Source organism: Lissotriton vulgaris, chromosome 3_1 (genome assembly GCF_964263255.1).
Source record: "Lissotriton vulgaris chromosome 3_1, aLisVul1.2, whole genome shotgun sequence".
Lineage (NCBI taxonomy): Eukaryota > Metazoa > Chordata > Amphibia > Caudata > Salamandridae > Lissotriton > Lissotriton vulgaris.
Genome location: NC_141689.1, coordinates 1,835,024,585 through 1,835,048,431, shown reverse-complemented (window position 1 = coordinate 1,835,048,431; position 23,847 = coordinate 1,835,024,585). Strand labels below are relative to the sequence as shown.

At 45.8% G+C, this 23,847-nt stretch overlaps 1 protein-coding gene across 1 annotated transcript in view; it reads left to right on the top strand.

Annotated features, from left to right (window-relative positions):
- Positions 1–23,847, top strand: part of IQCM (IQ motif containing M) — a 1,006,762-nt gene that overhangs the window by 308,069 nt on the left and 674,846 nt on the right. Inside the window, exon 8 of the mRNA XM_086963810.1 lies at positions 18,086–18,210. Coding sequence (XP_086819936.1) covers positions 18,086–18,210 — 125 coding nt within the window. The remainder of the gene's footprint in view (positions 1–18,085; positions 18,211–23,847) is intronic.

The window sequence follows — 23,847 nt, the reverse complement described above, 5'->3', positions numbered from 1 at the left end:
GCCTCAGTGCTCAACTTCACCCTACAGGTGTTTCTACATAGACGCACATCTAGGCCGGGAACACACACAAGCTATAACGCTTTTTGACCCCTTCCCTACAACAATAGCTAGCCCCAAACTGAAGGCATTGACGCTTAACGTCAAAGGCCTGAACAACCCCATTAAGAGACGGGCGATACTCTCTTACCTGGAACACTCTGGGGCGGACCTATGCTTGCTCCAAGAGACCCATCTACTGCCCAAAGACTGGCACAGGATGCGCTCGCGTGCCTTTCCCCAACAATTCTTCTCTTCCCTTCCCACTAAGAAAGCTGGGGTGGCCATCCTGGTTTCTAGACATTTTAGAGGAAAGGTAGGGACCAAAACAGGGGAAGTTAGGGGCCGTCTTCTCGCACACACCTTCCAACTTGGTAACATGAACCTCACGATAGGGTCGGTTTACGCTCCCAACACGGGCCAAGAAACCTTTCTGAAAAACGCTCTCTCTGAATCCCTTCAGCTATCTAACACACTCCTACTCATCGGGGGGGACCTTAATTTAGTCATGGACACCACCAAGGATAGGTCGGGACATCGCTATGGTGACGCTGGCGCTATTACTACCGCTGGGGCGGAATGGCTGCGAGAGAGAGGCCTGGTGGAAATATGGCACACTGCACACCCAACCACAACACAATTCACCTTCTATTCCCATGTCCACCATACCTACGCCAGGCTTGACCACTTCATAGGATCATCTGAGTTACTTCCTAACGTAGCTGACATTGACATTGTACCCGCGGCACTTTCGGACCATGATGCCATTGAGCTGACCATCAATGCCCCTGCCCCCTCCCGTCCTCGTGGCACATGGCGGCTCCGCGAAACCATGTTGCAAAGACCAGTGATCCGCGAACGCCTGAACACCTGCATTATCGACTACCTGACTAATAATGACACACCGGAGATGTCGTTGTCTGCCCTCTGGGGAGTCCTAAAATCGGTGGTTCACAGGGAACTAATTGCGATAGCGGCTGGAGAAGCTAGGGATCGAAGGGAGAAAAGGTCCGAACTCACAATCCAAGTTGTGGAACTGGAGAGAGTTCACAGCCGCACTGGCGCCCCGCGAGTCTGGCGACAACTGAAGGCTGCAAGGGCTCAACTGGCCTCCCTTGACACAGATAGGGCGGAATTTGCGGCGCTCCGCCTTTGACATACATACTATGTTGGGGGCAACAAAACTGGACGCTTACTGGCCAGCGCCCTCAAAGCTAAGTCCCACCGCACAAAAATCACAGGCCTCACTGATAACTCTGGGAACACCCTCACTGAGGAACCCCAGATAGCCAACGAGTTCCGGACCTACTATGCCTCACTGTACAGTGCTGACGCGCCATCTCACAGGGATATTGACACATACTTGTCTTCGGCGGCCATCACGGAGCTGTCCCAGTCCAGCGCGGACGCGCTGGATGCTCCCATTCGCTTGGAAGAGGTCACAGCAGCTATATCCAGACTCCGCCCACTGAAATCTCCAGGTCCGGACGGCTTCTCAGCAGGATTTTACAAGTCGTTCAGTCATCTGGTGGCTCCTGTCCTTACCCGGCTTTTTAATTCTTTTGAGGGACCTGGCTCCATTCCTCCTGATATGCTAGCAGCCGAGGTGATCGTCTTACCCAAACCGGGCAAGAAAACGACTCATTGCTCGGCATTCCGCCCGATCTCCTTGCTGAATTTAGATCTAAAGCTCTTCACCGGAGTTCTGGCAGCACGCCTGGGCCCGCTCCTACCCGGAATCCTGGAACCTGACCAATTGGGCTTTGTGCCCAATCGCCAATGCAGTGATAACACCAAAAGAATGTTACACCTAATAGATAAAGCACACTTCCAGGACTCCGACGCGGCGCTCGTGGCCATAGATGCGGAGAAAGCTTTCGACCGCGTTGACTGGGCGTACTTACAACAGGTGCTGCTCCGCTTCGGACTCGGCGACCGTTTCCGTTCCTGGATAGCCAGCTGTTACCATCGGCCCCAGGCCCGAGTCCGGCTGGGCGGGATGCGCTCGGACCCCTTCGATATCCAACGCGGGACGGGACAACGCTGCCCCTTGTCTCCCCTTCTGTTTGCCCTCTACATTGAACCCTTGGCGCAGAAAATTCGAGACAACCCTGACATTGCTGGTGTCACCTTCGGTGGTGAACCGCATACCATCAGTCTGTACGCAGACAACATCATAGTTGCTCTTGACCGACCTACTCACTCGATACCCGCCTTCCTAACAGAGCTGGAAACATTCGGTATGGTCGCAGGCTTCAAGATCAACAGGGGGAAGTCCCTAATATTGCCACTAGGAGGTAATGCCCGCCCTCACGCCCCAACCTCCACCTATGGCTGTGACCTCCAGATAACCACGGAACTCCCCTACTTGGGGATTACCCTTACCCCTTCGACGGCATCAACGGTTGCTCTCAACTATAAAACTCTCACCAATCAGATTCGAGCGGACTTAACACGCTGGTCCAAACAACCTCTATCCCTCCTGGGTAGAGTCGCGGCTGTGAAGATGTCAGGCCTGCCCAAAATTCTATATGTCTTTCAGACCCTCCCAGTGGCCCCCCCGAAAGGCACCATTTCGGATCTTCAGGTAGCACTACATCACTTTGTCTGGGAGGGCAAACGGGCGCGCCTTCACAAACAACTGGTCCACAGGGGCATAGATGAGGGAGGCCTGGGAGTCCCCAACTTACTACAATACTTCCACGCCACGCACCTCAGATATCTAGTGGAGTGGTATAGACCCGAGTCAGAGAAGAGATGGCTCTTCCAGGACAGAGCCATGGCCCAACAACCCCTCTGGGCAATTCCCTTTTTGCCCAAGAAACATAGACCAACTTACCTTACCAACTCACCCATAACACGCATGGTCACTAAAGTATGGGACGCGGTGGCAGTCAAACGCGGCCTCACCACATTTCCCTCTCCATTTACCCCACTCCTAGACAACCCAGACTTCCCACCGGGCAACGACCCCCGCGCCTTTGCACAGTGGCGGGGCACGGCATGCAGATGGGCTGGGGATATCTTTGATCTACACGGCTTCCTCACTCTTTCAAACATCAAGCAAGGCTACGGCATCACCGACCCTCACCTTTTTAAATATTTTCAATTGCGCCATTGGCTCACTGACCCTGCGACTGTCGCCTTGGTGGGGCGCCCACTGCCCCTTTCGGAGTGGCTCCTGACCAAAGACACTGATCGCCACTTGATTTCTGACATATATAAAATGCTCACACCCCCGGTGGCGTTGAACAAAACCGCAGGTCAGAAAAGATGGGAAACCGAACTGGGCAGAACACTATCACCTAAGGAATGGAGCCAGGTATACTACAATGCATCACACACCACACGCAATACAGCAGGCAGGGAGACGGCCGTGAAAATGGCGATCTACTGGCACCTTACGCCAGCCAGGCTTCACAAGGGAAACCCAGCAAGGAGTGACCTATGTTGGAGAGGGTGCGGGGAACAGGGCACTCTGACACACATCCTCTGGGACTGCAGGGAGGTTCGTGGCTATTGGGACACAGTTTTAAATGACATCGACGCGACCTTTGACACCGAGATCCCTCGATTTCCCGCATACGCCATCCTGGGGCTACCCAACGCACTTACCTTCCCCCTGAAATCTGTCCGAGGTCGCCAAATGGGCATTGCCATGCAAGCAGCTACACAACATATCCTTTCGCTCTGGGGGTCACCATCCAAACCCACTCACACAGGGTGGTTACACAAACTCTGGTTCACCTTGGGCATGGAACGCATTCAGGCTACTCTCTCCCAAACTACGGACATATTTCAAAAGATCTGGCAGCCATTTATATCGCTCCTGTCTAAAGAATTCAATGAAATTACCTGCCCGAAATACCTAAGACTGCTACGCCTTACCGAGCCGGCTACTGGGACCTAGGCACCTCAAGGGTAATCAGGGCAGCTCTTTTTCTGATCAATAGATGATGGATCTCCTACATACGGCACACTGGTTGGGGAGGAGGGCGGGGGGTAGGTTGGGGGGGCGGAGGGGTTTTGTGGGGTTGGTTTGTTCAAACTTGTTTGCTAATATTGCCTGCCATTTGCCTCTTGAGCATCACATCGCTCTTCTCGAGTGACCATCTCCTTTGCCATTTCTTCCAAAGCGTTATATGGACACGTGCTTTCCACTTTCGATTGGTCTACCTATCACATGTACTTTGTACTACGATGCTTTACTATGCTTTTTGGCTCAACAAAAACCATTTAAAACTAAAAAGTCACGCAATTTATAATGTTGTCTTTTCTTGTCATCCCTGGAAAAAAATGACGATTCAAAAAACGTATGATTTTTACAAAATTGTGTCAACCACAATGTTTTTTGAGCAAGAATTTGAATGCGGTTCCAGGCATGAACCATATTTTCAACTTATCTAAATAAGTCAAGCAATGACAAAGCCAACCGTTCTGGCTTTCCTCTAATACATACAAGTTGCATACTACAGATAAATATGGGGACACAAAATAGGCGCACAGGAAACACGTATACTCACGCATGCACAAACAGCACAAATATGTAAAAAATGCTATTTCCGCCTGGGAAATGTAATGTGCTTTTTTTTTTATAGTAATCAAAATCAGAGCATATAAGCACCTTATGCAACGCATCGGATACATTCTCACCTAGTTAAGAGATGAAAGTGTAAAATGTTGCTGCCAGTGGTGTAAAAAACAGTCAGGTTACTTTGTTACCCTCATCCACCCCCATCGTTCCCCACACTTAAATACATCACAAGAAATTCATAGCCTATAAAGATAATCAACAATAAATCACTCTGAGTTATTATTAGATAGCAACAAAAAAATAGCTTACGGTAAAAACGCCCGTAAAAATTCATTCATCATTTAGCAGTAGATTCACAATACAATAGTGCAAAATATGCAGCAGATGCGATGTTAACAAGACTGAAACCCACACCAACCCAACTTCTAGTTTTCTACTCCAATTGTATAGCAGCACATTAATCCCATAAAGTGCTAGTGCATATTACCTATCCAATTGTTCAACCCAATTGGCTAAGCATTTCCAAATTCTTATCCCCTTCTTCCTGGCCCTGTGTCTCTTTCGAGTGTATATAGCTTTCTGAAGATTAAATGTCACTTACTAATTGGGCCAGCCATTGTTGAAATGAGGGAGGGACTGGATCCAGCCAAGCTGAGGCAATGCCCAATCTATACACAGCCATTGCTATGCTTAACAGGGCACCTCCATCCTCTACCCCCAGATTGGTTATACTCAATAACTTAGTGGGGGTAAATCAATATACAGATGAAATTTTCTTCTTAAAAAGTCATTAATTCCCTTAATTAGTGACCCATGCATATTACAAGTAGCAAACATATGAACCAAGTCTGCTTAACACAGAACACAGCGTGGACAATACATTCCTTTCCTCTCCCCAATTTGGTTATCCGATATGGGGTGTAATATAGCTCGAAGCAGGTCTTATAATTCTGTGTTTGGAGGTTGGCAGGTATTAGAACCGATTTGGATCTTATAAAAGCACTTTGAAATGCTGTATCAGTAATGTCTAGCTTAGCTTACCACTTAGTGGAACACTTATCCAGATTGTCTTTCATGTGTTCATTAAGCAACCTATACATACCCCCAATACGTTGGGGGGTAGGCTGTATTAGTTTGTATTAGTTTGTCCTCAAATTCGCTCTACCCGTGTCTCCCCAACCCCCCTCTTCTTCTGTAAATAATCTTTAATGTGAAGGTATTTTAAAAACTCTCTATGGGTAAAATCAAATTTCAATCTTAATTCATTATATGATATTATACCACACATTGAGTAAAAACTACCTATTTGTTTTATTTCTGCCTTTAACCAATTCTTAAAATAAAGGTCTTTGAAAATCTCTGGCATGTTCTTATTACACCATAAGGGAGTATAATAGTTCAACCTCCCAAGCCCTACCAGGTGATGTACTGGAGTCCATACTTTAAAAGCAGTGAGCAGTGTCTTAAAACGCACCCTTTCATAGTAACCATAATTCAGTTGGTGCCGTAAACATCCCCAGGCTTCAGGGCCAATCAGTTATTCAAACTGGTAAGGATACCTAGGGCTCCTGCTTCTAGGTACTTCCCTCAAAAGTGCTGTATAGTTTATCCGTGAAGCCGCCCACCAATATAGTTTATGGTTAGGAGGGGCCAATCCACCATATTCTCTCAGTAATGACAGAAATTTGTACGATCTTCTTGGTCTCAAGGCTGCCCAGATAAATTGTGCAAATATGCTTCAAGTTTCTTCAGCCAGTAATTCAGAAAGGCAAGGGGGATTGCTCTAAGAAAATACAGTATTTTAGGAAAAAATAACATCGTAATTAGGGTACTTCTACCAATCAATGTTAAATGTGAATTATCAGCACTTTTCAATGCCTTGCTAGTTTCTTCTGCGCACGGCCCCAGATTTTCCTTTACCACCTCATCTAGATCAGTGCTTATCATGATCCCTAGGTATATACTGCTTTTTTTACTACCCTATATTGATCAAATAATGTAAATTCATTAGTGACAATCTGTGTCTTATCCCTATTCAGGGCATATCCTGATAAAATGCCATATCTCCGGGCTCCTTATTTTATTTCCCCAATAGCCTGATCGAGACGTGAGGTGACTAGATTTATATCATCGGTATAAGCAAACACCCTACTCTCATACTCAGACAAAACTATAGGGGGAATCCGGAGCAGATTCCAGGTACTGTAAAAAAGGGTCGATGTACATTGCAAAAAGGAGTGGTAAGAAGGTACACCCTGGCCGCGTCCCTCTTGTGATTTTAAATGGGTCCGTCATATCCTCATTTATAAAAATACTAGCCACAGGGTCCTTATATAAAGCTTTACCCGCCCCAATAGGTTCATCCCTATCCCTTTCTTTCGCATCGTGATCCAGAGAAACTGCCAGGAGACCCTATTGAATGGTTTTTCAGCATTGAGCAGAATTGCCGCCATAGAGTCTCCTGACACTTGCCTGGCATCAAACATGGTAATAATCCTTCTCATATGCTTTATTAAAACCATGGTGCCCCATAGATACAACCCTATGAATCTATTTTAATATCCTCTTTAACTAATGTTATTGGATGGTAGGAGCCAAGCTCCTGTACAGGTTTATTTTTCTTCGGGAAATCTATAATCTTGCAGGAGCCCAGGAGTTTGTCGGGGTAGCTCCTTCAAAAATCTGTAAAAATAGAGTCGTCATGATTTCTTTTAACTGATCCCCAAAAATCTCAAAGAATTCTGTGGGGATTAAATCGGGACCAGCCGCTTTCCCTCTGGGTAGTTTTGACATTGCTTCTGAGATCTTGTCACAAATCAATGGAATATTTAATTGCTCCCTCTCATCCTGCGTCAATACCTCCATTACAGCGGAATCCAGATAATTATGTATTAGGTCCTCATATTGACCCCCTAGATCTTCTGTGTATAAAGCCTGATAGACTTTATAAAAGGCTGCTCAGATTTTACAAGGTTCAGACACCAGCCCAAGTACAGGATCTCTCACCATATTAATTTCACTGCGTGTAAATTCCTGCCTAGTTCTTAGTGCTAATAAGTGAGCCACTTTTTCACTGCATTCCTACATCTTCTCTCGATAAACTGCTGAATTATCTATTGCCTTCTTCAATAGATTTCCCCCAATTGTTGCTTTAGCACAGGTCAATTCAGCCTGGGCTTCTTCCACCCCTTTCCTCTGCTGCAAGGCAGTGATTAGATTTCATTTGCCCAAGCCAGATTTTGTTGGTTGAGCTGCAGACAATCCCTATCCTTCTTCCTCTTTTTTTTTTATCAAGAGTTGGATTGTTTTTTCCCGGATGCCTGCTTTTAGGGTGTACCAAACTATACCCAGCATTGCTGTTTCCCGGTTCCTCTGCAGAAATTCAGGTATCCACTCCTTCATGTGTCTTACATAGGCCTTGTCCAATAAAAATGCCCTCTTTAACGTTCCGGAAGAAGCCCTTACAGGAGGGCCAGCTCAACCAATTCTAAAACTAATGAATTATAGACCAATAAAAATCTTGGAAAACATTCAATTCTGCTCTCATGAATTAACGTAGATGAAACAAAAAAATAATCCAACATAACAAATTTTAGATGAGGAGCAGAGTAAAAGGTAAACCCACGATCCAGCGGTCTAGTTTTGGAACATACATCACCAGACCGTGTGTGTGGCATAGGTCACGTAGTGCTTGGAATACTTTAGACTTCCTCCCAGTGTACTTTTGCCCCTGCCCCCATGTTGCATGGCAGATTGATGTTTAAGTCTCCACCTAAAATAATAGGAAGCGGGCAGTGTGTTAATTCATTAGACATCCAATCAAATAGAGAAGGATCATCTAAATTACTCCTGTACACAGAGCATAAGGTAAATGTGGGAATCCCTGGGGTTCTGCAGCTAACAATAACCCATTGCCCTTGTGCATCCATCCGGACTTGAGTAAATTGTATCGATTTGTTACAGTTACAGTGTTGCCCCCACTATGCTGTAACCAAGATTCTTTGAAAGACCTTTCTGTGTATCCTCTAGGTGGGTTTCTTGGAGGCAGATAATGTCTGCCTGCAACAGTCTTAGCCCTTGGAGCGCCATCTGCCTTTTTTAGCATCATTTAAGCCACAGATATTTACTGTAGCTATCCGTAATCTTCCCATCTTTGAGATCTCCTTTTTTGAAAGGGGGGAAAGAGTTGCTGCTGGCGCCGTCATCTTTCTGCTGTTGCATGAGCAAAGCCTGGCTTGGCGAAGAATAATACACCATCACAGGACTTAGGAGCATTAGGGCGGGCTTGATCGTAAACGAGTTGCCTTAGTAGAACGTTACCAACAACAAACAGCACAGATCTAGGCCTTTCCTTGTTATGTTGCGGATGTCTTTTCAAGGTTAACGGGAATCAATGAGCTCATTGGATTTCAGAGTCCCAATCCCAGTTCACTTGGTCAGGAAATGCACCTTTCAATAGGTTCACCATATAGGCCCTCGGATTGCCACCTTCCAGTCCTTCGGGTATCCCTAGAAAATCAAATTGTTCCTTCTATGGTGAATCTCTTGATCTATGAGCTTGAACATTACGTCGGACATAGCTGTGCCTTGAGTGGCACTTTGTGATTTCAGGGATTCAACCTCAGCTTCCAACATCGCTGCCCGTGTTTCAACAGATGCTAATCATTTAGAAATTTCACCACAATTTTATTCAGCTTACGGATCCCCGCTTGTACTTTTTTTTGCACCGACTCTTGCTCTCCAGCCATCATTCCTTATTTCTTCTTGCATTTGTTTAATGGACATAAATATAGTCGTCAGAGAGGGTTCCTAAGACTGTATATCCCTATTTGAACTATGTTCAATACCATCTTCCTGAGGTATTATCTGGGTGTCTGAATAGTCCCATTTTAATTGGTTTCCGGCACTCCACTCTGGCTTTCTTTCCTCTTTTTCTTTTTGGAGGACCTTTTCCTTTTCCTTTGTGTTATTTGGATATCCTCAATTGTTGTGCTGCTGCTGGAATCGGAAAAGGCCTTGCTACTTGAGGAAGTGTTTTCCTGCCTAGTCATTTGTTATTGAAAAGAACTTCTCTCCTAACATATTGGGAGAAGAGACCCCCGTGCGCTGACATGTGAAGTTAGAGGTCCTTGTACTCAGAGGTGTATCGAGTTTCAAGCCCCCAGGGCCTCCTTTCATCCTGCCAGTTTCCTTGCTATCTCCTCTTTGCACTACATACTCCTCCATGATGAGCTGTTCTTTTCCTACCCCCTACTGAGCTCTCCAAGCCAAACTCCATTGTAACGGCTGTGGGCTTAGTGCCATTGATTTGTGCAACTCCCATTCCATGGGGTCACCCCGACTGTATCCTTTCTGTCTGAGCAGCAGGACGCAGACTCTTCTAACTGTCTTCTAGTCCCCCTCCTCCAACAGTGTGTTGTTTTTTTAGGAATCCCCTGATGGACATGCAAACATTGAAGTCACCGTAGGTTGTACAAACCCCCTTCTACCTGTGGCATGAACTTAGTTGCTGTCTTTCTCGCTCCAGTATCTCTCTTTACTGTACCCATTTCACAGCGCTGCCTCGGGTCAGGGATCGCTCCATTAACATCTTTGGGCTGGTTGCTTCCCACGAGCACCGCGCCACCACTGGGAATTCCAACAGTCTGCACCTTCCCCATTTTGCCACCTCTGGATGTCATGAACAGGCTCAACAGTTCTGCTTAGAGCCACTGTAGTAGCTGATCGCAGTCGGCTGAAAGTGTGCACTGCATCGACACGCCCATTGTAATCCATTGTAGCACCTCGCATAACAAAGGACACAGTAAAGAATTCAACAAGCTCAGGCCCAGGCTGAGAAATCGACCGTAGCACCGCCGAACCATGGAGAAAGACGGAGAGAGGTGCGCAAGTTAGTCATATGCCATCTTTGCACCCGCATATAATGATTTCATAATGTGAGTTCACCTTGGTGGTGGGTAATAAGTTGATGCCGCTTTTCAGTTTAAGTGCATATCCCTCACTTCACCCTCCTTGGAATTCTTTTGAACCTCTGGTCTTGCCAAATGCTTCCTTCAGACTTCTGTGGGATCACCTGCCCTATGAACCTTACACACTTACCAAGGTAATGTTCAACTCCATTGATTTCATTGGGCTCACCTTCCACAAACACCTGACTTTAACTTCCTTGGAAACTCAATAGGGGAATGGAAATCCTTTTGCTTTAAAGTGTGTAAACACTTGCAACCTGCCTTGACCTGTGCCTTGCTCTGAACTCAAAACTCTGGCTTTCTTCTACATGCAGAAAGCAAATCTGGTAGTAACCTCCTGTGCCACTCCTTCCATGGAGAAATCTCTAGCTGCCAAAGGTAGGTATACAGTCCATACCTCTGTGGATCCAGGCTCTTCAATATGTGAATATTTTCAGCTATTATGCAGATGAACTACTCCAGAGGGTGCATAAAAGCAGCCTTCAGCGCCTGCAGCGCAGCACTCCCTTTATTGGCTGGAGGGGGCTTGTACCTCAAGTCATAGCAGCACCCGCAAGAGTGTAGCCGCCAACGCTCTTTTTTGTGCCAGGAAGCACATAAAGGCAGCTTTCAGCTCCTGCAGCGTGGGACTCCGTTTACTGGCAGGAGGGGATTCGCACCACAAGCCCCAGCAACACCTGTGGCAGTGTAGCCACAAACGCTCTTCATTGTGCCTGGAGGTGCCTGAAGGCAGCCTTCGGCTCTCGCAGCTCAGAACTCTGTTTACTGACAGGAGGGGGCTTGCACCACAAGCTCTAGCAGCACCCGCAGTGTTATGTTCCATATAGGTACCCCAATATAGGGGTACTTATATGCATCTGCTGGTGGCTACCTCCGTTCTATATGATTCGTGATCCTCAATCCGTAGTTCATTAGCTTTTGAGTAAGGGTATTTCTAACATTTTCTGAAACGTTGATTTCATCTTCGTCTTCTTCCTCTTCTTCCCTAACTAAAACACGTTGTGCTGGCATAGTGATTTCTTCAGTCATTGTTCAAAAAGTAAAAGTTTCTCAAGAACGAGTTTCAAGAATACTGAGATAAGGTTTTATGCACAAATAAGAACTGTTTGTCCTTCAAGATTGGTAAACCTACAGCCAATAAATAGGAATTTTGCCTAGTCAGCTGTGGCGGATTGTTCCCTTCCCACTCCAGACGTCTCTGTAGAAATGTGAGTAGGGGTCTCTGAGAATAGCACGACTGAACAAATCAGATTTGACTGTTAAATAAGTACCAAACCAATGTTGGGGGCGCCATGTCGTGTAGCTCCTATAAACCTATATAGGATCTACGTGTTAAGACAACATAGACTGCAGGATTTGTGTCTGGACTGATTCTAGACACCCCTACTGAGTATGTTAGCCTGTATACCAGCTAGCTCACTGTGCCACTAGAAACCCCTCTTACCAAGGAGAGAATAGTTCTTGGCAACTATCAAACATGACAACCCTGATCCCTCAGAATCGTGGAAACAGTGTACTACTTTTCACTCAGTCGCTCGTGCTCACTTCGTCTGAGAGAGATACACAGAATAAACGGTGGGGACGTTTTTCAATAAGCATTTATTGAACCAGCGTCATTCCAGTGTAAAGTCGATGTACTGAAACAACCATAAGTCAGACACCGATATAAATTATTATAAGTACTAACAGAGTAAAAGGATGGTAGATTCCTACCATTGTGCTAAAACAATGAATAAAGGCAACTTTATAAAATACCTGCCAGTAAAATGCATACTCCTACGAATCGACCCTGTGGTCCCCATTTTGGTCTTGAGATGGACACCCTGCAAGGGATGTCAGACCACAGCGAGCTGAAGTGTCTGCGTGCAGGAGACTCAGTGTCTTGCGTCAGTGTGCCGGTATGGAAGTCCTTTTCTCCCCTGACTACCTCAGCAAGATATGGTGCATATATACCCAAAGTGGTACCCCCTGGGGATATACCTTGTTGTGTCATGTCAGACTAAAATGACGGAAGGAATGACCCTCATACATAGTTATTCTGCAAGAGATGGTAGGCCTGCTGTCCTGCTGTCCTGCTGTGATTCCAAGAATACTCATGCATAATGAATGAAGCTTAAACTTTTCCGAGAAAACCCAATGTCGTCACTGGACATTAGCGTAACTAGGTAAAAGGTCAGTACTGAGAACCATTATGTGGCTTAATGATGCGGAGAATATAGGTGAAAGGTTAGGTGACTAACTGAGTCTATATTAGGGTACCTATATGGAACTTAACAGCAGCAGTGTAGCCGCCAATGCTCTTCATTGTGCCAGGAGGCACATAAAGGCACTCGTCAACTCCTGCAATGCTGGACTCTGTTTACTGGCAAGAGGAGCTCACACCACAAGCCACAGCAGCACCCATGGCAGTGTAGCTACCACCTCTCTTCATCACGCCAGGAGGCGCATAAAGGTAGCCTTCGGCTCCCCCAGTGCAGGACTCTGTGAACTGACAGGAGGAGGCTCGCACTACAGCCCCTGGCAGCACCCACGGCAGTTTAGCAGTCAACGCTGTTCATCACACCAGGAGACACATATAGGCAGCCTTCGGCTCCTGCAGGCGGGGGCTCACACCACAAGTCCCAGCAGCACTCGCAGCAGTGTAGCCACCGACGCTCTTCATCGAACCAGAAAGCGCATAAACTCAGCCTCAGGCTCCCACAGCACAGGACGTACCTGGGCCAAGACTGGCCATCTGCGTCCGTCCGCAGCCATTCCAGCCAGGGCTGGGCAACCCCTCTGACATAGTCGTCACAGGTTACCACCTGATAAACACCATTTAGCTAACCCAGGTGACCTTTTTACTGCATTATGGGGAAGAGGAAAAATACGGTGTTTTTACAATGCCCCATAAACCCACAAGTATTGATATCATACTAGAGAGAGCCATACAAGTGGTAAGCACTGAAATTGCTTCCTAGAGAGTAGTCTCTCTCTAGGTCATGGGCAGGCCCCGGGGGGAGGGCTGCCCTGGGATAAATTGCATATGTAGTCCATACCCTGACAACTGTGTAAACCATCCTGCCACTGAGGATAATGATAAATTCACCTTGATTTCTGATACAGCAGTGCAAAGGAAGAAATTGTATAATTGCACAACCCTTTTAAAATCTCTCGAAAAAGATACTGCTATTGGCAAAGGGGCAGAGTTGCCATCGCCGATTGAAAAAGTTTATGATAGACTGTCCAAACTATTGGTTGAGACTTTGGAGAAGCAATTAAACCCAATAAAAGAGGGTCTGTTAAGCATTGAAAAACACTTAGCATTATTACCAAAACCCCCTCCCACTGCTATACCCTCAGTATGGTCTGTATCTGGTTGCCCAATTTTAATCACCGCTGACAATATTCAGGGTTAAAATAAGGCACCTGGCGTCCGTACTAAGAATATAGCACCCCTCCGGAAGAGGATTAGCCAAATACCAGATATGGCAAACACTTCAAAAGGAACATCAACTCTCACACCACTTTGGGAGTGGGGGAGGGAAGCTCTGGTGCGAGCAATCTTATGGCAACGCCTTGTCATCCTGCTACAGTGCCTTGAATAAGCTGAAAACTACCCTAGTTGGAAGCAAGACCCAGTATCACTGTTTTAAATCTTCCCCCAGGGGGGTCCCCAAATGTTCTGGTTTTGGCAGGGATGCCCCCACTAAAGAACGGCCAAACCAGATCTTGGGAGTAATCCCGGAATAAGTTGACTCATTGGCTTGGAGCCAATAGAAACTTTAAGGCGCAAGATGGAAATGATATCTTAATGGTCTGACAGATTAGTTGATTGTGACTGTTCCGAAAGACATGCCCGGTAATTGTATCATAATTAATTTTTTGCGGCCCAATACTGTGGGCAAATCGTTACATCCAAATGTATTGAGGGTGCATACAAAATCATACATTGTCACGCTTCCCCTGGGCTACTTTTATAGACCCCCACCTCAACCAATAGCTCATACCTTGCCACACGATTACCACCCAGAGGCTTTATGGGGAATCTTAACCAGCAATAGGTATTCCCCGCTCACTGATTTAGTGAGGTTGACTGACAGGGTGTGCCCAGGTCAGATGTGCTGGGTGTTCCGGCAGTAAGGCGTGGGGCTGTGGATGTCTTTTGCCCATCTGATCAGATAGCCCCGGCAAAGTTGGTCTGTATAGCTCCTTGCTATAAACCATGTAATTTAAATGATGCTGTTAAAGTTGTATCTGTTGCAGAGCAACCCTGCCCACTATCACTTTTGAGTAGGAACATTGCTGCCAAGTGATCTAAGATTTTACTCATTGAGTGGCAAGCGCTCCTAGGCACTTGTGACATGGTATTGTTCCAGGAAACGTGGGAGACTGATCCCATTTCCTACGAAGCATTTGTATGTTTCGCCCAATCTGCAGTTCCCTCGATGGGCGCTCATCTGGCGGATTATCCATTTGGAATAATTTGCTGCTTGAGGGCCGCACACAGCCTCTGGAAAATAAATGGAAAGTAACTCCAAGTAGTATTATACAATGGCAACCTGAATTTATACCTTAGCAATTTTTATAACAACTATTTTGTTAACGTCCCAAATAAGAATTTCCTGTTGTGTTCGATTACATTTCCTTCTCTCTGGAGTAGAAAGTAAATTCGGGACACCAATTGTATGTCTGCCTAGCGGGAGATTTTAATGCCAAACACCCTACCAAGAATAAATATTCCACCACAAATGATGATGTGGGTGGGGATACAAGGGGTAGGGAGTTGGAGGTATTACTTGATTGCTCCGATTTGCTTAATGGAAAGAGTAGGGGTTCACATTACATAGGGGCGCACAGGTATAGAGGGAGAAATTGCTCCTCAGTGATAGATTACACTATTATTTTCTATAATTTGATAAAACTGTTGCTGTATGCTCCTGCTGTAGCCACGCATTTTGGCAATCGCAATCCCATTGTAATAACATTCGACATGTTGGTCTAAGCTCGCTACGCCCATCCACGGACAATCTGCAAATGTGCTGGAAAATGTCTGATCCTGTGCATTCTTTGAAGAAGGTGGTAGCAGACAAAATTGATCTGAGGTTGGGGTGTTTAGCAGAACCCGGACATCAGGAGGAGGTAATTAGTGACTTTGTAGGTCTGTGTGATATGATTAGAAAGTCTCTTAGTAAGCTCCATAGGCCTGCGGCACTAAGCCCGTGGTGGTTTAATCAAGAGTGTTTCTTGGCCAACTGACTATTGTGCGGTGCTCTGGCTAAGAATCCCAGAAATCGTGCCGAGGTGGCCCTCTTGTGAATAGAATATAAAGCTGAAATAGCACATAGCATGTATATAGTTATCACCCAACAGTGGGAGGCTTCAACTGATAAAACTTTTTTAAAGAACAGTAAACTGTTTTTGGAAGCTGTGTCCGCCACGTGCTCCTTAGATAAGACATCCTACACTATTTGTTGCCATATCGAAACTGACATGTGGGATGAGCACTTTGCTAATATTCATTCGGATACTGACCCTAATTCCCAACTTTTAATTGGTATGGCTGATTGTTCTTTTCAAATTTTTAATGTTTCCCTTGAGTAAGTCACTGCAGCTATCAAATAGAGTGCAGGGGGTAAGTCCTGGGCCTTGACGGAGTTCCTATTGATTTAATAAAATGCAATCCAGGTCTATGAGCTCCCCTTTTAACAAATATTTTTAATAGTCTGACATGTTTTACCATCCAAAGGTCCTGGGCGAATTCCACTTTAGTCACAATTTTTTGAAAAAGGTGACTGCTCACAGCCCCAATCTCTATGATCGACATACCTGCAAAGATTCTCGGTTGAGTCCTCCACAATAGAATTCAGGATTGGGCAGTTGAAAATAATATTTGCATATTTTGCCAAGAAGGGCAAAACTTTCTAGATCAAGTGCCGCACTTCTTTGTCTCCTGTGTCCTTCTAGTGGTGGTCGTTGTATCCAGTCTACAAATGTATGCAACACAATGCACCCCATGAGCATCCTACGAATATTTTCCGTAGGACAATTTTGACAGTTCCTGCATCCACCTCACATCTTATTTGTCATAGTAATCTAGGTCTGTCCTATTTGAGTGATTTTTTCCGAACCAGACCCCCACTATTGTGGCTTTCAATATGGCGCAATGAACAAGCATCGTTAACAAGGGCTATAATCATTGATTGCTTGGCATGTGACAAGGTCTTGCAAATACCTTGGTTGGCGTTCGTGAAAGTGGCCCTAGAGGGGGTTGGTTTTACTCACGCATTTTATGACACAGCTACATGCACTGCCATTGATAAAAAAAAAAAAAATAGTGTCTTCATTGTTAGCCCAATTGTGTGATAGGAGTGTTAGGGACGAGTCCCAGAAAATAACTATTGTAACTTATTTGGTGTTACATGCGCGGGACAACTCTGATAGATATCTGTGGAAACCAAGAAGGAATTGGGAGCACTCTCTCCTGTTCCGGTTCAGAGCGGATACAGTAAAGTACCCTCTTTGTTTCCCTATTATGTATCAGTCGGATTTAGACACTAGAACTGGCCCGTGCAACAATGGTGCCAACCAATCATGGTTCATTTCCTTTTTTTCTGTAAATATTATGAATTGCACCCAAGAGGTTTTTTTGCCCCTTTTTGAAATTAAGGAACATTAGACAATGCATTCCAGTTTACCATTTCCTCCAGCGACTTTCTGATGAGGAATCTCTTGTAAGTCGATTCCGTTTGTTCACGGGCCACCATGCACTTTATCTAAACTGTACCTAGAGTGTTTTAGCCTAATTTATGTGTGTTCTAATTTTAATGACTATCAACTGTGGATGTATTTTATTATTATGTATGTATGTTATCCTTGTATGTTCACGTTTATGGCTGTATTGTCTGCCGAATAACATTTTTAATTGAAATGAAAACTGCCGTGAAAAAACACTGCTGGAACCCACACCTCTCACTCAGATTCTCATCATCAGTTATCATCAGCCGCCATTACAGGTAGTTAGCATTTTGAGTAAGTTGGCATGAACTGGAGTACACTGTACCGGATATGATTACCAAACATTTGCCGATTTACATGGCAACTTGTATGTGTCAATCTATCCCTACTGTGAATGTTGTAAAATCCTGCCTGTGAAGTCTTCTCCCTTGAATTGACGACTTCCCTCTCATTCTATATAAATCAAGTGTTGAGAATCTTATTTTTGTTTTTTTGATTTTCGCAGGGAATAGTTGTAGTAGGCTTTATTAACTCATTTAAAAATAACCATAAAATCACATACAAAGAAGTACATACGCCTAATATTAAAAGGACAATAAGCGTTCCAGTAGGTTATAATAAAACAGTAATTAATACAAACCTTATGCACGCACAGATCAAGCAATGACAATTGTTTGTCTTCAGAAATGTGTTACGTCTTTATGCCACCTGGCCAACTTATCCAACATAAGAAAATTATGTAATGATAATGTGCATACAGAAACAAGTTCCAGCATGCAGCAAAGATTGTAATTGTTTGAACTAAATGCAAACTAATTTCTTATTTTAGGTTAACACTTCCTGTAAACAAGTGATGCAGGAAACCTACTCACAACCTTCCCCCAAGGCCGATTCTAAAGCTAAAGCTACACTAAACCACAAAAATACACAAGAATCATGTTTCAGGATAAACAGGTAGGCGAATGAATCAAATATATTTTCCTTGCGATTTCATAGTGCTGTGGGACATTGCATTAAAACAAGGACATTATAAATAAGATAACATAACATACATTTGTAAATCACACGGACAATCCTGCAGAAGTCTTTTGGCGCTATTGATAGATAACTGATGTTTTCTTTCGCTCACTCATTGGCACTCACATTTTTTCCTCGAAAAGACGAAAGGTTATGTGAATCTACTGGAATTTGGACCTGTGACCAAAGGATCAAAGACAGATCCCTGCAAATGTTGTACTGCACCCCAAAATTTTTGCGCAATGCTGTGTATTAAATTAGCTTTTTCGGGGGTTAGTCTGAGTGCCTGTATTTTGTTAAACCACATTTATTTCTGATGATTTAAACACACATAAACCAATAATATTCCTCTAAAAAGTCAGGATACATTGCACGCATTCTAGTATGCAGGTCAGAGCAGGTTTAAAGGGTGTCAGAAGCGTGTCCGTGACTTCATGTAGTCGAACATTGTATTGTTTAAGGTAGCTTTAGCTTTAGAAAGAGCAAATTCCCGAACCCATTGTTTCAGATAAGCATGTATCCCTATTCCCTAAACATATATAAGCCATTTTCCCGCTCCCCAAAGTTGTGTCATACTTGACACCAAACAAGCGATAACTACTTGGCTTATAGTTGTAATTTAGGCACAGACATTTTCTGTGTGACAGACTTCAAGAAAGGTGTGCAGGGATTCTTGGCAAAAGGCAAGTTCTCCAGATCAGACATAAACACATTAGACTTAAGCATTGGATTCAGTCTGGAATAAAACTATAAAAAAAAATGACCACAATTGAAATAAGAGTGGCTGAGGAAGTAACAATGCCCCCTGGGCGGAAACCTTATATGTTATACTGACCGTGGAGCCCGAGCAACATGGCATAGGCTCAGTGGAGCTGTTGTATGCCGCTACAGAGAAGGTTGGCGTGGGTTACAAGCCTGCGGCGGTCACCTACCCAGCCGGACATTGGACCTAGTTTTTCTTCGTCTCTCCACTGTGTTTCTCCCCCCCTCGCCTCCTCTCCCTGTGTTCTTGTGGCTGCCTCCCTCTTCCAGCCCTGTGTGGAGCCATAGAATCAGTTACCCTATGGTTTTCGTATTGATTTCTGCAAGGAACTCTTCAACATCGTGAAAGAGCTCTCCAACCCCAACGCCGGAAACAACGACATCACCCCTTCGCAAGACCTCTGCAACTCCCTCGCCTCCTACTTCCACAACAAGATCGCGGACATACACAATAGCTTCAGCACTCAACCGACGCACGCCACGACCGCAGCAACACCACCCACCACCACCCTCTGCGCCTGGACCCCGGTCAACACCGAAGACACCGTCCACATGATAAACTCCGTCCACTCCGGATCTCCGACCGACCCCTGCCCTCACCACGTCTTCAACAAAGCCGACGCTGTCATCGCACCCCATCTGCGGGACATCATCAACACCTCATTCGACACCGCCACCTTCCCCTAAAGCTGGAAGCACGCCGAACTCAGCGCTCTACTGAAAAAACCTACAGCAGACCCCACCGAACTCAAGAATTACCGCCCCATCTCTCTACTCCCGTTTCCAGCCAAAGTCATCGAGAAGACCGTCAACAAACAGCTGGCCGGCTTCCTCGAGACGAACGGATCCCTCGACCCATCGCAGTCCGGATTCCGTGCCAACCACAGCACCGAGACCGCCCTCATCGCCGCCACGGACGACATCCGATCCCTGATGGACAACGGGGAAACAGCGGCCCTCATCCTCCTTGACCTCTCCGCGGCTTTCGACACGGTCTGCCACCGCACCCTAGTGCAACGCCTCAGCAACGTCGGAATCCAGGGGAAGGCGCTGGAATGGATCGTCTCCTTTCTCGACGGAAGAACTCAAAGAGTCCGCCTACCACCGTACAAATCAGAGGCCACCAAAGTCAGCTGCGGCGTCCCTCAAGGATCTTCACTGAGCCCGACTCTCTTCAACGTCTACATGAGCCCCCTCGCGGCCATCGCACGCCAACACAACCTCAACATAATCTCCTACGCCGACGACACCCAGCTGATCCTATCCCTGACCAACGACCCCGCCGCCGCCAGAGCCAACCTGCACGAAGGGATGAGAGAGGTAGCCGAGTGGATGACGACGAGCCGCCTGAAGCTGAACTCAGACAAGACGGAAGTCCTCATCCTGGGCTCCTCGCCCTCCGCCTGGGACGACTCCTGGTGGCCCCCCGCCCTGGGCACCGCACCCAAACCGATGGACCACGCACGCAACCTGGGCTTCATCCTGGACTCCTCCCTCTCCATGACCAGGCAAGTCAACGCCGTCTCCTCGTCGTGCTTCAACATCCTGCGCATGCTTCGGAAGATCTTCTGGTGGATCCCCACAGAGACCAGGAAGACCGTCACCCAGGCCCTCGTCACCAGCCGACTGGACTACGGCAACGCACTCTACGCCGGAACCACCGCCAAGATCCAGAAGAGACTCCAGCGCATCCAGAACGCCTCAGCCAGACTCATCCTCGACATCCCACGACACAGCCACATCTCCGGACACCTAAGAGACCTGCACTGGCTCCCGGTCAACAAGAGAATCACCTTCCGCCTCCTTACCCACGCACACAAAGCTCTCCACGACCAAGGCCCGAGCTACCTCAACAACCGCATCAACTTCTACGCTCCCAAACGCCACCTCCGATCCGCCAGCCACGCCCTCGCCGCCGTCCCACGCATCCGCAGAGCCACCTCAGGAGGAAGGTCCTTCTCCTACCTGGCCGCCAAGACCTGGAACTCCCTCCCGGCCGACCTGCGCCTGACCCAAGATCACCTCTCCTTCAGGAAGAAGCTCAAGACCTGGCTGTTTGAGCAGTAACGCCCCCCCCCCCCCCCTCCAAGCGCCTCGAGACCCTATGGGTAGGTAGTGCGCTCTACAAATGTCTTTGATTGATTGATTGATTTCTATGCATCCCGCCATTGTTGGATAATGCTATCGGTTCCAGTAACCTGGGTCCTCTACCTTGGTGGTTTTCGTCCGAGCCTCATCGCTGCTGCTCCTTTGTTCCCCCTTACTGTCCTTCTCCCTAACCCGACCTCCCGCCCTAGGTCTCCTTTTAACTTTTCCCCCTCTACCTTCTATGCCCCATTGGCTGTGCTATGCGCTAACTAACTCACATTATTGTTTTAATCACTGTTTTTCTCCTATGTTATACTTGCTCCTGTAACTGATGCAATTTTGTAACTTGTAACTTGTTGATCCTCATGTAAAGCGCTCTGATACCTCCGGGTCTAGCCAGCACTGTATAAAACTCTGCAAATAAATAAATACATAAACATATGTGTTGGATTTGTAAGGTTAAATGGCATTAGAGTAGGTTCAGAAATGATATATACCTAGTCTGTGGGCACTAAATGTACCGAAAAAACGGAAAACATGAATGCACTTTGTACACAGCACATCGATTCATGAATTATATTTGTAATTGGACACATAATAGTCTGCAAGTTAACAAATTATATTTGCAATTGGACATATAGTCTGCATGTTCCAACTTACCTTGTGCAAGCATAAACCAGGAACCAATTTTCAGATCTGACGCTAGCCAAGATCTTTTGATTTTACTACCCTGATAAACCTACATTATGGTAATATTATAGATAAAGATATACTTTCTCATAGGGACTTTCAGCCATCCCTCTTCAATGATTGGCGTGTTGTTGTTTCATGCACATTTTTCTTCCTCCTTCTACAGTGTACAGCCTATGGCTGTGGGTCAGCCCACTTTAGACATTGGCTAACTTCACTGTGAGGAACGCACTCTGCTCTTTCTTAAGGAGCAAATCCTCAAGTAGAGTAGTCCCTTCAGCACAAAGGACTGCCATGGCAATGTGTGCTGTTTGAGATAAAATATATATATATATATTTTTGTTTTTAGACAGTAGTGAAGTCCTAATAACCTCTCCCAGCAAAATGTTTTTACAAAAGCCGTGATAAAGCAAGCACTGACAAAGCAAAAGGCTGTCAGTAAACACCTGACCTGTTAGACTTTGCCAATGGTTGTTCAGTAAGGAATGCTACTGTCTGCATTATCCATGGCCCTTCTTCCCCTTCACAGTGAAGATCAGCCAAATGACAGCCAAGAGGGAAAGGTGAAGGTGCAATACACACATTGGACAAACGTGCTTTATTTGTATTGTGCACCCCTGTGCACTGACATTGCTGTGTCATTTCAATTCTTATGTAGCAGTTGAGCGAATTCAGGAATATTCTCATGACACTTGCTTTACAGATTAATTATGTAAAACAGTTCCTTTACCAATATGGGTGGATATCGGGGGCCCCCTTCCAGCCTCAACCAAGGATTTGTGAATGTGACTCTGCTGATAACTTTGAAATGTTTTGAGGCTTTCATTTATTTATAAATGAGGATATAATACTGCCATCTGTTACCTTGAGCAATCTTGCCAATCATGTTCCTCAGTGGCCTCAAACAGCAGTGCGTGATTATGAGCTAGCATCTGGGTTGGAACAATTAAAATATGTGAAATTAGTAAAACAAGTTCATGAAGTTGTGAAATTATGTTGACAATTCATTATAGAAGTACCAAAAGTCACAAATCTATGCGCATACATGGATTATTAGTTTTCACACCTCAAATCAAACAATGAAAATGCCACAGATCATTATCTATCCCTCCTTGAATGTGACTGGGTAAGGCGACAAAGCATGGCTGTGTAGTCAGATATGTGATACACAAATATAGCAAAAGAGATCTCTCGCTCTTTTAAGGGCCGAGAGGAACTCAAGAGAAGAGTGCACCCTCCTGTGTTGTAACACTGTTTCACAAAAAGTACTCCCCTGGTTACTTACCAATTTGAACGAGGTTGAATGTTTAGGACAGTGGAAAACCCCTATGCAAAGCTGTGGATAATTTGCCACTAGGAAGTTGGAAAGGAGGCATGTCCTTTTGTTTTATATTCCCTCACACACCCTAGTGGTGTCATGCTTCATCATCGGGACACCCTGACGCCTAAAAGTCAGGGTGGGCTCGACCGTATTTCAGGGAGCTCTTAGAAAGATATTTTGGCCAGGGGGGATAAAGATTAAAATTCTGCTGCCAAATCCCAGTTTCCCTTTATTCTTGGATCTGACAGGGATATTAAAAAGGAAGAAAATGGGTCATGTGGGATATTATGGTCCTAAGACCCCATTGCCAACATGTTTCAGTCCACTTATGTCCCATGTAGTGTGCTGGACTTTCTTCAGGGCGATAACTGTAACCCCCTGGATTTACTGTAGTACGTGAATTTCCCTATACTATTTATGATAAGGGCAGGTAGCTGCTCCTTAATTGTAAAGCATTTAGACTTTTAGTTATATTTGATCACTCCATCTGTAGAAAGACATAGAAACAACAAAACCACCATTGTATGTGTGTTCATATGGCACCTATAGTTGCACATTATGCTGCTACCCTTGTGTCTTAACCCGTTCCATGCTCCCATCGGCCAACGGCCGACGGGAGCACTCCCTCCCTGATGCTGCGAATGACCGTTGGCCGTCGCAGCCCCACCCACCCTTTGGAACGCCCACACCGCGGCGGAATTGCCACCGTGGTT